The 16,336-nt window shown below is 38.9% G+C and overlaps 1 protein-coding gene across 1 annotated transcript in view; it reads left to right on the top strand.

Moving 5' to 3' along the window:
* The window catches only part of tenm4 (teneurin transmembrane protein 4), a 222,679-nt gene extending 212,455 nt beyond the window's left edge, over positions 1–10,224 (top strand). The window contains 5 exon segments of the mRNA XM_032545202.1: positions 2,170–2,312; positions 5,822–5,899; positions 5,901–5,984; positions 5,986–6,120; positions 6,122–10,224. Of these exon segments, the coding sequence (XP_032401093.1) occupies positions 2,170–2,312; positions 5,822–5,899; positions 5,901–5,984; positions 5,986–6,120; positions 6,122–6,583 (902 nt within the window). The 3' untranslated portion in view covers positions 6,584–10,224.
* The last annotated feature ends 6,112 nt before the right edge of the window (positions 10,225–16,336 follow it).

The following is a 16,336-nucleotide window of genomic DNA, read 5'->3' as shown; positions in this document are numbered from 1 at the left end:
TTTCTGTGAAATCAGATTTAAAATTTTTTTTTACATTTTTAGTCGAAATTAAATTCAAATTTAGAAGATGTTTAAGAGCTCCCTCGCTGATGTTGGGCTTCAGTGTGTTTATGTGCTTGCATGCATCTCTGCCTCTGCAAGCGCCCAGCGGCTATCATTTTGAAAGTCCTCAAAGGGAACCGTGGTTTATGGCCGGGCCCTCTCTGCTGTTGAACACTCAGATCCAAACTACAGAAATACTCTCTGTTCCTTTGTGTTAGGGGGAGGACAAATGACAGTGAAAGCACCGCAGTGGGGAACAGGAGGGCACAATGGATTCATAGAAATCATAGCCAGGGCTGGTTGCATCAACCTTAGAGCCTGGAAGGGAAACTATGTTAACGATACTCAGTAAATTCTCTGTAGTTAAATTATTTTCTTTGTTTTACCTGCATAATATGGATAGGGAATATGGTACTTTTTTTTTCACTCCCATTTCCTCTGCACCGTGTCCAGAGGTAAATTAAGCCCCTCTTTTGTTTAATTGGGATCCAGCCTTCAACTACTTTTGCTCCAACAAAGTCATTTAACTTCCCTCCAATGAGAGCGCCGTTCAGCTTCACAGTCCTCCATAAGGGGCTCTGAATACTAAGCAGACCCATAGATATACTGCAGCAGGTCTGCCTCAACTGTGATTGATGGCACTGACATTTAAATTCCATTCACTAAATGACTGTGGTCCTTTCATTGTTCCCAAACAAATTCTTGTTTAAAAAAGCTTTGTTGTGCGCCACAGTGTTGTATTGGCAATCTGTTGCCACCCATGTGCCGTGGCAGTGACTCTGCTGTCAATAACAGGAGCAGGATACAAATACCTGCAACTGAACAGGTTTTTCTCCCCGACATGATGCTCTCTGATCTTAAAAATGATTGTATTGATAGGGCTTTGTAAAAGTATCATTACTTACCGTAAATTCTTTTTTTTGTTTTTTACATGTTTTACATTGAGAACAGAAACCTTATTTTTTGTTAGTTTTATTTGATAAACCCAACACTTAAACCCAACAATTAGAAATCTGGGATGGGAATAAAAGGATATATGGTTGTATTCAGTGTTTTGGATTGTTTGTATACCCACTTTTCTCTTACCCCAAATAAAAAAAAAAATATAATTAGTAAAAAGACTCTTGTGTATGATGTAATCACATTTAATTAGAAGATGGCTGCTATCTAAATTAGGGATGCAAAAAATTAATAGACATATTATTGTCAATTCATAGTTTATTAGATTAAAATTAGTTCCATTCGATTAATTAATGACATCCGCTTAGATCTTCTTTCATCGATGTAATGTGGCCGCCATCCAGAAGAAGGCGTCACTGCTCGTTCCTAAGCTGGACCAGTTGTAAAAGAAAATATGGCGAATTCTTACCTGAAGGAAAAAGTCCTGAGAGGGACACACAGTGCACTTTATGTGGACAGGTAGACTACTGAATTTTGAATTGTTTGCACTCGATTTTATGCAGGTATGACAGAATAAAGCTGTCTGAATAAGAAAACAAATACCACTTTTGGATTTTCAGTCATACACATTTTTAATAAAACACACAGAAGTTTCTGGTTTTGACGTGACAGAATCTGAAAAAGTTCAGCGGGGAGTGAGTACTTCAGAAAATAACATGAAAAGTGGATTGCAGCCGTTCTAACAACCACCGTTTTGGCTGCTGCTTTTAGACGGATTGCATTATCGTGATTGCATGGAGTTGAATCTTGGAAATGTCACTCGCCTCCCCGCGCATCTCATTAGAGAAATAGTACTGTTGGAGGAACCCACTGAGTGTTCAAAATATCTTTCTATTGAAGTCTCTGGTGACATGAAATTACAGTCCATAATTAGCTGCAGACGTGCTCAGATGTTGTTTCTGGAATCCAGCTGTGTGTCATTAGTGGGGCATCTGCAGGACTGGACATGAATCACCAACATCGTCTTGAGTGTTCAGGATAGATCATCCACTCTTACAAACAAATGAAGTGCTCCTCCTGACTGAAGAGCATTTCAAGAAGGCAGCCACTTAACTACAAAATGTCAACTGATCAGATTTAATAAATTAATCTCATCTCTTTCTCCTTTTTTGTCTAAATCCAATATATTTTTACAGAACTTTAACTTTTTTAACCTCTCCTCCACAGATGTGAACAGCTGGCTTGTGACCTTTGGCTTCCAGCTGTATAATGTTATCCCCGGTTATCGTAAACCGAGCACAGAGAGCATGGAGCCCTCCTACGAGTTAGTCCGCACCCAAATCAAGACACAGGAGTGGGACAGCACCAAGGTAGTCACTCATCTATCTCAGCTTTCATCCTAAAGTATTGCCTTCTTCTTTTGTCCCCTTTGCTTTTCACCGTCATTAGTAAATGAGCATGCTCTTTGTTGCCATATTCCCAGAGGAGCTGCTAACTACCAAGCCAAACATGGCCCAGTGAGCCAGGTCTCAGCCCCCTCATACCCATCTTGGGGAATGGGGTCAGGCTAAACAGTTCTTGTAATTGTCCTGCCATTAGGGAAATTCACTCTCCATTCCCCTCCACCAACGACCATCGATTTCATCTCGGTTTTACTCTGCCGGCTAAGATCTGAGAAGTAGTAGACAGGCTCTGATTCTCACTTGTATCAGCCCTTTTAGGTAGCCCCCAACTCACTTGAATTATTGAAGAGGCCACTGTTGTTTTCATGGGGTTTGTTACAGCCAGACAAGTGAATGGCACAGGAATGGATTTGTGTTGCATGACACTCCAGCTGTTACCCTAACACAGAGAACTTGTTTTTGAAAAATGTGTACATTAAAAGCTGGGTTGGTATATATTAAAAAAAAAACGTTATACGTGAGTTTGACCTCTGTTCTACTGGAGACCCAGAAGAGCCTAAAAAATGTAGTCAACAGCAAAAGGCACTACACAACAACAAAAACCACAGGTGAAGCTACGCTAAAACTGAAATTATGTTGCCAAGTTTATCACTATCAATCTTTGCTATTATGAAATTTTTGTTAAAATGGAAGCTATTTTAGCAAGTTTATCAAAACTTATAATTTAGCATTAAAACAAAATAATGCAAAAGCAGAATTTGAGGTAAAACAAATAGTGTTGACCCCTCTGTGCCACCTTACTGGTCTGACCAGTCTGAAATAGGTGCCAAGTCATTATTTATGTGGCTTGTTTTTTGTTATATAATTTAAAGGGCACATATCATAATTTTTCCTTCTATTCCCTTTCAGTTGTGTCCATGCTTGTTGCTTTCCATGTCTAATGTCAATAACTATGAGTAAAAAAGAAAGACTGGAAGAAAGTGAACTCATGACAGTTGATAGCCAACTATTTGACCATGATGTCTGAATTTGATTTATTTGTTTCTTATTTTCAGTCTCTTCTAGTTTTCTAGCTCTTGAGTAAGATGCTATTTGCCCTTGAAGTATACTTGACTCAACTTTCCAAAGTAGATTAAAATGTAACAGGAATTTCTGTATTTCTTGGCTTTTTGGAAAGCACAGACATTTCATACGTCTCATGTGTAGAGCATTACCATAAAGGTAAAAACCACAGCGGTGTCCTCATATTGCCTGGGCTGCTGTTGGATGTGTTCCTGTGGAAATCTCCTGGGACTGAGTCATCCGGTGCTAACAACCCACAGAAATCTTTGAACTCACCAAAGTTATCAATCTACAAAGGAGAAGCAACACAGAACTCAAACAATATCCCATCTATTTTCAGTCCAGACGTTTCAAAGTTGTAACAGGCTTTTCGCCTTCTCTGTTGAAATGAAACACTAAAAATGAAAGTCCATATCATAATATGTTTGGTTTTAGGAAAATTTCCTGCTTCTTTCTATCAGAAGACAGGGCATTTATACATCTAAATAAAAAGATTTTATCTACAAAATGCAGCTCCTCAATTATTTAGAGACCTAAATAGCTCAAACTGTGTGTAGTCATTAAGGCTTTGAAATGCGAGGTTAGCCTCATTTTGAAGTTCTCCGTCATGTTTTTGAGGAAGATTCGCCTTCAGCACACCTCTGGATCCATATAATTAGTCCTCCTCCTGTTCATGAGCTGTTGTGTGATATTTTTATCCAGAATCCCTTTTTCTGAAAGGATGCCCTGAGATGGTTAATGCCAGGTTGATCCTCACTGCAAATGGCCAGATAAGCCCAGGAACATATTGGGTTCTTTCAGGAATCAATACAACTTTAAAACTGCATGTTGTACATCTATACCATGGTATTTGATTGTATTTTATTCAGAAAAAAAAAAAGAAAGAACAGCTCCCGTTCTATCTCTGTCTGCTTAAGCCCCCGTTTTGTGATGCTGCTCGATCCACGCAGAGATTGAAAAGTGCCGTGAGCAGACGGAGAGATGAGGTCTGCGATGCGCAAGGCTCTATCTCGCATTCAGGGTTTTGCTGGAGGCTCATTGCACCCCCTGCTATGTGACTGATGCGTCTCTTGGAGTTTCTCTGGAGGCTGTTTCAGTAAAGTGGAGGACATTGCACTTCGTCCCCTCTCCATCGGCCCTCGGAACAGCTGAACAGGTCACTGCTTGCGAGGACCTCCATATCACGTGTGCCTTTTCGTCTCCTCAATTTGACATGTGTTCATCCAGGATGTGATGTAGTGTTATGTCAACCGATGGTCAGACATGCTGCATGCTGCAGAGCGCTCTGCCCCCCACACCAATTCCTCAACCCACAGCCACCCTCTAACCAGAGTCAGAACTGAAAAACTGTCAGGAAGGCTTTGCATGTTACTGCTTGGCAGGAACTCCTCAGGATACGCGGAGCCTCAAATGTTGGCTGGTGACTTGAAGGCATTTTTAAAGCCGTTTGGTTGCTGCTTACGTGCACCCAGGCGACTGCCTCGTTGTTTTCTGGCCAGCTTCCATTTCGCATCATCCTCCCTGGGTTTTTTTTTTGTCTTTCTTTCTTTTAGAGGAACATCTCTTGTCAAGTAACATTAGGACAAAGCATAAACATTGGCTGGAGGGGATGTGATATCTCCTTTGATCCCTTACAGAATGAGTTGTGCTGCATACTCCAGTTACCAAAAAACTCCTGTTTCAGATTAAGCCCAGCAGTGCTTTTAGAAGACAGCAGTTTCACTAGCTTTTTTAAAATTATTATTATTATTTATTTTTTATGATCAGAGAGATTTGCATTCTCTGACAAACACCTCTGCTGTTACCTTTACTATGTAGTGATGTACTCACAGAAACAAAACATCATGGATCTGTTTTCTGGCCATTAAAAAACTGTTTCATCAACATTTTGTGAGAAAATACTGATGAGACCCAGCAATGACATTCAATCATATATGAATTTTGCATTTTTACTTCAACTTACTCGAACCAGAAAGAGGTTTTAATAAGCAATGCAAACACATATTTTTGTTGGACTTTCTGTAAACTGATGGAAATTGTTCTTGCTAAGTTAGCGAGCAGTAAATATTGTGTGTAAAGTTTTACACTTTATAGTGATTTGCTAAACAATCCATACTGCTACTCCACATTTTTCCATTACAATTACAAACTTGCAATTGAATTCACTAGATTTTAATATGATAGACCAACACAAAGGAAAATTGTGTATTTTTGTACAACTTATTTTTCAGAGCAAATTCCAATAAAACACTTTCAAGTTTGAGATTGTAATGTGACAAAATGTGAAAAAGTTCAAGTGAGATTCTTTTATATAGCACTTTGTTTCTGTTTCATTTATTTCAAACTACTCCTGGTGCTGTCCTCAGCTGGCGCTGCGTGGGCTGTGACTAACCAGTGTTGTCTTTGTTTTGCAGTCTTTGCTGGGCGTTCAGTGCGAAGTTCAAAGGCAGCTCAAAGCTTTCGTCAAGCTGGAACGCTTTGGTCAAATCTACAACTGCCAAAAGCGCAGGATGTCCCCAGACAGAGGGGAAGAATATCTTCGCCTCTGGTGGCTCCATCTTTGGGAAGGGGGTGAAGTTTCGCCATCCGAGACGGCCGCATCAGCACCGACATCATCAGCCTGGCCAACGAGGACGGACGCCGCATGGCCGCCGTTCTGAACGACGCGTTCTATCTTGAAAACCTTCACTTCACCATCGCAGGGATGGACAGCCCACCATTTTGTCAAGCTGGGTTCAGTGGAAGGAGACCTGGCGCTCATTGGCATGACGGTTGGCCGGCGCACGTTGGAGAACGGTGTCAACGTCACCGTGTCTCAGGTCAACACCGTGCTGAATGGCAGGACTAGGCGCATCACTGACATCCAGCTGCAGCATGGATCATTGCTCCTCAACACGCGATACGGCAGCAGCGTAGACGAAGAGAAAGCCCGGGTTCTGGAGCTGGCCCGGCAGAGGGCCGTCGGCCAGGCCTGGGCCCGGGAGCGCCAGAGACTCAGAGATGGGGAGGAAGGCTCAAGAACCTGGACTGAAGGAGAGAAGCAGCAGCTTCTGGGTTCAGGGAAGGTGCAAGGCTATGACGGATACTATGTGGTTTCAGTTGACCAATACCCCGAGCTGGCAGACAGTGTCAACAACATCCACTTCATGAGACAGAGTGAAATGGGCCGAAGGTGACATGAACACGAGGCTGTCGGATAACGGACTCCGATGTAGGAAATGGGACTTCTTGCCAAAGACAGTTGTGTACATGACCACACTTTTTTTTTCTTTGACTGTGCCCAACTTGGTTTTTAATATGCTGTAAACAAGATGACGGTTGCAAACAGTTACACTGCACTGACAGAAGAGTGCCCTTCTCCTTCTGAGGATTCTTTACCAGTCTTTGCCCTTCAAGTGCGGCTGCTACAGGATGAAAATCTGTGATGTCTTTTGGCTTATTTTTGTGACTCCATTTCCTCGTACCTGTTGGTGATTCTCTTCAAAGGAATCTGAGAGGAGTTTTGGTGATCCATTGTGTTTCTCCGGCTCTCTCTTTCTGCTAACAGACTTTTGCAGATTGTAATTCAGAAACCTGCTCCATTCTGCCTTTTTCTGCGCGTCAGCCAAGGAGATTCCATCTCTTTTAATCACTCCTTTTTTTTATACTTGAAGCCCTCATAGCCCCTGTCATCCATTAATAATGAGAGAAATTGCTGTTGGCCGTAATGCCCTTCATCAAAACCACAGCTGAACTTGTCAAAGCACCTTCGTTTGTGTGATGTCTCAGAGTTCTATGAGAGGAGGCTTTGTGCTCATTTGTGGTCTTAAGGTTTCTGTGCACCCTGAAATGTGCATGTCGGCCTTTTTTATTAAGTACAAAACCTGCAAAAATGCTTAATGACAGCGCCTTGCAGAAGGTAGATCATTCCCTGTTGGGCTTTTTCACATTTTCTCCAGTTTCTCTACAAGCGTCGGCATATTACTCTGGATTTTATTGGATAAATCAACATAGAGGACTGTTTTAAATAGAGAAATCTAAAAGATTTTCATATCTCTTTTACAAATGAAACCTTAAAAGTCTGTCATACTTTATTTAGCTTCCACTTCTCTTGTACACCTAAATAAAATCTCCTGCAACCAACTCCACCAGTCTGTATTTTCAGTATAAATACAGCTGTTATGTGATCTCACTGGTATGTCAGAGACTATTTTTGAACAAAATAACATAAAACACTGATGTGATCTAAATATGAAAAAGCTCAACAGACTTAATCGTTTTTGCAGCGCTCCAGCAGGCCTAAATTGAATAAGCGTGCAATCTCAGTCAATTAGAATATCGTTGAAAAGTAAATTATTTCAGTGATTCAGTTCAAAAAGTGGATCTCTTACATTATTCAGATTAATTAAGCAGAGTTATATATATTTAAGTTTGTATTTCTGTTATTTTGTCGAGCTGGCCTTTATTGTTCCAGATATAGAAATGGTTGTTTTGGGAAATTTATGAAGTATAAATTTTTATGAATTTTTTAAATGCAGTACCACCCATAGGCAAAATGCCTATGGGTGGTAATGCATTTTGTTACCATTACAAAATGCATTGTAATGGTAACACATTTAAGGAGTACTCACTGTCCTCTAAATTCCCAGCTCGGTTGGCATGCTAAGAGGCACAGCAACGCCACCCTGGCAGGATGTGGGGAACTGAGTGCGCAGGAAGGGGCAGGGCTTAGGAACCCACTCATAACTGCTTGCAGTTCTAGTTTGTAATTTTAGTTATTCTGGTTTTCAGGCTATCAGAAATTGCAAATGGTTCATTTTTAATTCAGAAGTGTTATTTTATGGCCGTGTTTTATGGGACAGTCATTACCTTCTTTAAGTGATCCTTGAGTGTTATGAAAGACAATTCTAAATAAAATGTATTATTATTGTTATTATTACGCCATTGTTGTTGGCTTAACAGTTATTGATGCTGGCTGTTCATATGACACTCCGTCCAAACGCAAGAAAGTTTAGTGGGAAGAAGAAGTAGATATAAAAACAACGGTGATTTTAAAGGAAGTCTATTCAAGAATTGCGGCGAGATTTACCAGGCATTCAATGTGAAAGAGAAAATCTGCTAAAGGCCAGGGTAATCCCTGTTCCTTTGTGCACTTTTAATGTGCGACACGTTTTCCTCCATCTTAATTTTCTCCTAATATGCTTGTCCACAGGTGTATGTGAACACCCAGCTTTATAAACAATGATCTTTAGTGGCAGAATTTTGTTTTTTAGCTACAACTAATAATTTTCGTAATTAACCTTTTTTATAATATTCTAATTAACTGAGATGCACCTGTAGTAAAAGAAACAAGGGATATGATATTGGATTTTTTTTGTGTGTGTTCCTCTTTTCAGTGAATTTTCAAAAATCGAAATTTAGGATAGATCTTTTTGGTACGTGGTCAGACAACTCAATCACAAAACTACATGAAGAGCCAACCCTGTAAGAAAATACTGTGGAACTATTGTGTATTAAAGAACAAAAAGGTATTTTCTGGGACTGGTTTTGAACTATATTTTCATTTTGTTTTATAAATAGCTATATGAATTAACAGTATAACAAATGTGAATTTAAAAATAATGTGAATTATTGTCCCTTCTATTGTTGATTCTTGTACTTGAACAATACTTTGGGGGGTGTTTGGACACATGGAATAAAACAATGAGGAGGGTTTTAGTGAAATCCCTTACTGTGTATTTCATTAGACTCACTGCTTTTTTTCATGAATTTCGATTTCCTTGTGGGAAGCACTGAGGAGTTAAAAGTCAGTATTCCACAACACAGCGTCCAATCCGATTAAACTTTGGGTGAAAATGGTTTTAAATAGTGTGAGGCTAGCCAGAAGGTCAAAGAAAGCAGTTAATTCAGTCATACATGCTCCATTAGCATATTGGCTGCAGAGGTAAATGGGCTTTGGGTCGTACTGTGGGTCTGATGAAAGATACAAATTGCCTTTGCCCTAAGGGCTGCCCGCAGGTCAGCATAGAAAGTGCTTTTATTCTCCAGGATAGGGCTCCTCTTAGTTGGAGGAAATGCATTTGACCTGCAGGTGTTCTGGTTCCCGTTTACAGACTAAAGGTTGTCTATACACACCAACTTTTGCCACATGGACACTTTTTGACCCTCGTACATCTGTGACCCCCCTCCCTCTCCTACACACACCTTCTCTTTTCATGTCCCTCCCCTGGTGGATACTGCAAAGGACAGTTTACTTGTGCTCGTTTAAAAATGTCATGATGTGAAAACTCACAAGGAGACAATTTTGAAAGTTGTGACATTGATTTGACTTCTGGTACCGTTTTGAACTATGCCAAGCCAGTTCACACTCTTGACTGTCATTTTCCGATCAAGCATATAGACTTGTCTGTGTGTCTATAGGTGGTGAGAGCATGATTGAGTGTCTCAATCTGTACAAACGATTAAGCAAATTGGACAAGACTTCTTTTTTTTTTTTTGCTGTTTTTTTTTTATGATGGTTGATTCAGTGGCATTTTGTTCCTGAAAAACAATATGTATGTTCAGCATAATATGAATGAAGGATATTTGCATTGTGGAATATTGCACTGATAATTGTTGCGTCATAAGACTGTATCTTTTTCTAAAAGTTTTTGGACTCATTTTGAGTTTCGGTTTGTTCTCAACACTGTGTTTTTAGCGCTTCTTCTGACTGTGTAAATATGAGGACATCCAAGTAAGCTGTAAATAAAATGCAAATGTAGATACCTCTTAGAGCTACATTGGTGACCCTGTGTAGTCTTAAGGTAGAGAAAAAAATAAAGGGAATATTTTGTGTTTATGTTTTGTGCTGTTCTTAAATTATTTTTTACCATACACAATATAAGGAAACAAATCCAGGAACTCTGAGAGAAAGAGAGGTGTCCATACTAATATAAATTTAATATAGTCCCTTGAATAAGAACTCCTTCCCTTAGAACTGTTCTCACTTTCTGTTGTGAGCATTTAGCTTCCTTTAAAAAAAAAAAATTTCTAGATAATTTCTAAAACACTAATTTACTTGCCTTTTTAGTAAAGTCTCAGTTTAGTAAAGTTTGACATTTGTGTTGACATTTTGATTATCGACTGCTAAGGATTCTTCAAATAGACATTTATTTATTTTGAGGAACAAGCTAACATAAAACAGACAGTAGCATTAGCTTCTACCATAGACCGTGCTGCTATAGCTGTATAGCATTAGCGTAATGTTCATAATTAGTGCTTTGGGGTTTTTAACTTTTTTAACTTTTCAATTAGGGTTGGCCACCTCTGTGATACACCAACACAAAGTAGCTCATAATTGTAAAATGGAAGGTTTTATACAAATTAAAGTCCTATCTCAGGGAGCAGAATACCAATATCCAACATATTTTACAGATTTTTAGAGCCACTTAAAATATTGCTGCAAGTTTGGGTTTTTTTTTCACTGCAATGGACAAGTGGCCTATTCCAGATTCAGTATTCATAAAAAAAACAAAAAAAAACAACAACACCTATTCGTGTGTTTTTTTGATGGAGCTTATCTAAAAAATGCAATAAACTCAACCACAATGCCACTTAAAACTTTATTATTTTGGTGTTTGCAAAGCAGCCAATCCAGAACCGGCATTTGTTTTCCTTGCTGCTGATTGGCTGTTCCCACAAGAAAAGAGGTAAGAAATACCGTAGCTGTTAGCTTCTGCGGTAGTTCGAAGATACTTTTTATTGCGATGTATATTTAGGTGTATCTGGAAGTTTGAATCTATTACCGTAGAAGTTTTAAGTGGTTTTTTTTTCAACGCAGTCTCAAGTGTTTATGGATTTTAGCTTTTCACACAAGGCTGTGCGCCCTAACCTCTGCGGGAACCTCCTGTATGTCTCTTTGCTAGAAACTGTCTACAAACATGAAATATGAAATTATGAAACATTTTTGTTCGAGCTGCGTCTTTAAAATGATGTTAAAAATAGCAGGCATACAAAATAAAATTCACATTAAAAAAAATACAAAAATAATTTATGCATTTAAAAGAAATTATTTTAGGTGTTGTCTCAGATTACAATTTTTTTTTATTTAATGTATCAGTCAACTTCTCAAGAAAATGCACTAAAATTTATAGCTGTAGCTTAACGAAATGTTAAACAGAAAAAATAGCTCCAGGAGAGTGAATACTTTTGCTAGGCTAAGCATTTCCTATGCTATTCACTGCGTAATGTTGGATTTTACCGTTCATCTCCATCTCCGGTCTATTACCCCTACAATAATTCTCTCCCTCGGATACAAACCTTAACGAGCCTAATTTGATACAGTAGGATAATTTATTATTGTTCTATTCGGTTAAACAAGCTTTGCCACCTGTTTAGGCTTTGAAACCATTAGTTTCTCGCATGAAGTGAACATGTGGCTGGATGCCAGTTCATAAAGTACGGTCTATTAATAAAACCGTCTCCGCAGTGGATGTATTTAACTTTCAGATGACAAGCAAGCCTCGAGGGAGGCTGAGCCGAACTTTACTATTAATTAACCTGTCAAAGTCGAGGACCAATCCTTCGATGTTACAGAAAGCCACCAGGAGGTTGTTTTTTTTTTGTTTGTTTTTTTTACCTGATAGGTTTGTTAAAAGAAGCGACGCTCAGGGGATAATGCTGTTAGCAGGCTGCGAAAGATTTGGGAGTTAACTGCCAGTGTGCGGTGGCACCAGGGGAGCCTGGGAGATTTACGCAAGCTGCAAGCAGAGGCCCTCCAAGGAAACCTGAACCTGTTTGTCAAAACCGACACGTTCATCTCCACTGTTTGCATCCATCTATCTAAGCCAATGAAACCACTGATTTGTCTGCAATAAGAGCAGCGAACTTTCACATTCGGGATGTTCGCTGCAGCAGGTTTGAATATTCCCGACTGTGGCTCTCATTTTCCTTGATATGGCGCATGAGTCTAAAAAGAGCACGTTCTTCAAGGGAGCAGAGAGTGCCGCAAGCTAAGAGCTTTTCCTGTGGAGGGTGACTTTCTCTGCTGCAGAGAGGCAAAATGTCCTTCTGCCTCCAGGATTGTTGTCCTTTAAGTAGAATCAGATTAACAGCAACTTCCCCTCGACCTCTAGCAGAAGGTCAGGGTGAAGGTTGCTGTATTATTGGGCTCAGTGATAAAATATATATTATTTGATATGTGTGTAATTCCATACCATAAGTATTGAATAAATAAAAAAAGAACATAAATTATTTACGCATGCTGAAATAAAACCGGAAATAAATAAATTCAACAAAAATGGACTGTGTAACAATTTCATAAATGTAGAGATAAAAAATAGTTATTTGATGTTATCCACCAAAACATAATTTGTAAAAATACATTATAGCTCTAATATTAAAATGTCATATTATGGAGACTCAAAACAACTAGACCATTATAAATATATTTCGACAGTTTTTCCCAGATATGCAAAAAATGTGAAAATAACATATTTAACTGTTCATTAAGTTTTTATTTGTTTCCGCTTGTATAATTTAAGTAATCACTTAATGATCTATTTATTGACAACTTTTTGAATTTTCATTTTTAAATATAACCTTTTATTTCTTAATATTTGTCATTGCGTAACTTCATTATCTTCTCATGTTATCTATTTACAATGCAATTTTTTTCCTGTTTTCTTTGATGGCAGAATTGTGCTGAATGTTAAATAACATTTCGGGGTAGCTTGTCTTCTGCTTGCTGTACAAATCATTTTAATTTATTGATACAAAGCAACATCTTGAGATTTATAGCAAAAATGGGGAAACAAAAGCTTCTAAAAAGACATTTAACTCTTCTGAAGGAAGTGACGGTGACATCATTCATGCTGCAGTGCAGTCAATTTGATTAATTTAACGGTAACAATCAGATTCTGAAGTTCTGTGAAGGAGGAAGAAAATTCCTCTCTAGCCTGAATGTCTGTTAGGCTGCAGAAGGCAAACCTTCCCTCTGAGAAGCATGCATGAACTGCTTCTCATTACCTGTTCTGCGTCTGATGTGAAGAGATAACTTCACATTGCTTTCACACTTCAGCTGTTTCCTCTCACCGATAACTCTGGGCCCAAGTGTTGGATAAACACAGGGAAAGGTTTTAGCCATAGAAATGAGCAAAAGGTTGATTTCTGCCAGGGTATAACCATCCGTTCCTTCCATGAATCATGTACGAAGTCAGGAAACAGGTGCGGAAATGAAACACCTGCTGTCCCCTGCCTCCTCTGTCAATCTCAAGGAAATACATGATGTTTATTTTTATGAAGGCCAGAAATATCATTTGGGGAGAGCAGAACCCTGACAGAGTTGATGATTTGTTAAGTTTCCCCAACATCTTTAAAATACAAATCCATGCAGAAAGACTTCTCTCCATAGGGCTTTTCTTCTTTCCTTTCTTTCTTTTTTTTTTTAACACAGTTTCACATTTAAGGATTTTTAACGGATAAATCACTTGGGTCTGACACATAATTTCAAATAAATTTCAAAATTTTAGAGCATTTGGATTCCCGAGTAAAACCATCAGGTTTTAGCATTTGTCTTATTATATGTCTATTTAGCAATTTTAGTCAGCTCTTGTGTTCATCTAGGTTTTCTTTAGTTTATAATGGTATCATCGTGTTGATATTTTTCTTTCTTGGTAATGTTTACATGTTTGCATTTACATTTCTAACTATTCTTCTTTGTTGCTGTTCAACTACAGCTGCCAGCCATGGTAGTTGCTTCTACCATTCAAGCTTCTCACTCACTTTCTGTGAGAAAGTCCAAAAAGTTTCAAAATATGAAACAACACTTTCCTTTTTTCTTGTGAGTCTCCACACCTGATGACAATTTAATTTTGCTTAAAATGCTATTTTGCCACATAATTATGCTTTCAATTTCTCCACTACTTTATCCCCAACTTCTTTGCCTGTATCCTTTTAGATTTCTCTTCAGGTTGCTGTTTGTTCACTAATATTCTCTAACAAAACCTACGGCAGTGGTGATGGGCACTCTTCTACTATCTACACATGCTAACATCAGAGCTAATTTTTCGCTTGGCTTGACCAGGTTTGAAAACATTTAGAGCACTTGGCTACAACTAAATTAATTTTACAGATAAATTCTAAAACACTAATATACTTGGCTGTTTTATTAACTTTAAGTTGAATACAGTTTGATATCTGCATCTGGTTATCGACTGTTAGAATGTTTCAGATAGTTAAATGTTTATATTTAGGATTTAGTTTTTAAGATGTAGGACTGCTTAGTCAGTAGTTCAGTTCCCTCACATTCTCTCTTTGTTTGCTCATGGGTGTAGTCTTTCAAGGATAGATACAATCTGAATTTAAGTTGGCGCTTTAGCATTAGCTTCTGCTAAATACTGTGTATGGTAGCGCTTTAGCGTAGCTGGAGTTATGTTTAAGATTAGAGTTTATGAATTAGTGCAGCAAACTTTGAAGTTAGCTGTACCCACCACCACTCCGAGACATTAACAGAGCGGGGATTTGGTCCCACTGGGTTTTTCTAATGGAATTAGAGTAATGGGGCTAAGTAAAAATTGTAAACGTTTGAAGGTAAAAATGTAACACAATGTATAAATTTCTTTTTCGTGTAAAATCTCAATAAGGCACGGTGATATCTGTGGTTGCATGAAGTGAGAATATGCCGAAATGTTCTGTCTGGAAGTTGCATTTGTTAATGTCATTTGTAATTATTCGGTTTTACATTCCTCCTTCCAACAGCTCGGCAAATGGAGCAACCATAAAAGCAAATGGGGTAAGCACATTTTCTCCTACTTTGGAATCCCAACATGATGACGGGAACACCGCAGCCACGGAGGCACTCAGTAAAGCCGAGCTTTGGAAATAAAACCAATGTGATGGTTTTCTGAAGTGTAATATTTCCATAGGTCATGCAAAGGCCAGTGTTGCCTCTCAGACAAACTGACCTGCACTGTGAAAATGGAAAATGTGCTTCAGCAACACCTTAGGCAGTGCCATGCTGTCTGCCTGTAATATGTGAGGCATTATCTCCCCCTAAAAAAGGAGGTGTAAGAGCCTTGTAAAAGAGCCTGCGCTGCCCCCTCTTAAGGCAACATAATGTGGCAGTTTTGACCTCTGTGCAAGAATGAGCTCATTACACGGTTTTCAGCGCGAAGTGATTTTCCCTGACATGAACAATGCAAAGATTATCAATAATCTGCGGAGTGCAGTCATATTGAACCTGGCCTCAGCTATTCATAGTCTGGGGGTTTCTCACCTTTAAACCTGCAGCTAAAAGATGCTGTCACCTTTTGACACACGGAATGGAAGAAAAGCAAGCCTGAATGAAGAGAAACTGATTTGCATCTCTTTAAAACCTTTTCTTGAGTATTATGTAAATGATAAGAACTTTTTTCTTGAGCAAGATGGGTTTTTTTTATGGATTTGGAATATGTTTAACGGAAAAAAAAAAAGTTGTAAGACACGAATCCTTCAACGAAAAGAAAGGAAAAATGTTTTGATTTTAGAAAAGGCGAACGTGTTGGACTCCTTGGTGGATTCAGTGGACCCCACAGAGGTGGAAGTCGCAGCTGGTTCTGCCTTCACCCCCACCTCCACCCCCTCCTCCATCCCAGACAGGTGGCAACAAAGGGGCACAAAAAATGATCTCTGCAGAATTTTAAGTCGTACCTATGCTCCTTGCATTCAGGCAGGAAACTGCCTTTGCGTATTATGCAAATCATATTGACAGCATATCTAATGCTTTTATTAGGCTAATTACGCCTGAGGTCAAATCTGTCCGTGGCAAGGCATCAGAACGCACTCAGAGCCACATGTTTGAAAGCACTTAGACATACTGGAAGGTTACTGAATGCTTAATGTTTTCAGATGGCTCCTCTTGTAACTTCATGACCATAAAAAAACAACATTATTGATTTCTCCTAATGATTGATCTCTGAATATTGAGTGCTGTT

Source organism: Xiphophorus hellerii, chromosome 18 (assembly GCF_003331165.1).
Source record: "Xiphophorus hellerii strain 12219 chromosome 18, Xiphophorus_hellerii-4.1, whole genome shotgun sequence".
Classification (NCBI taxonomy): Eukaryota; Metazoa; Chordata; class Actinopteri; order Cyprinodontiformes; family Poeciliidae; genus Xiphophorus; species Xiphophorus hellerii.
Note: the sequence above shows the minus strand (reverse complement) of the source record. Positions and strands in the feature narration are given on the sequence as shown.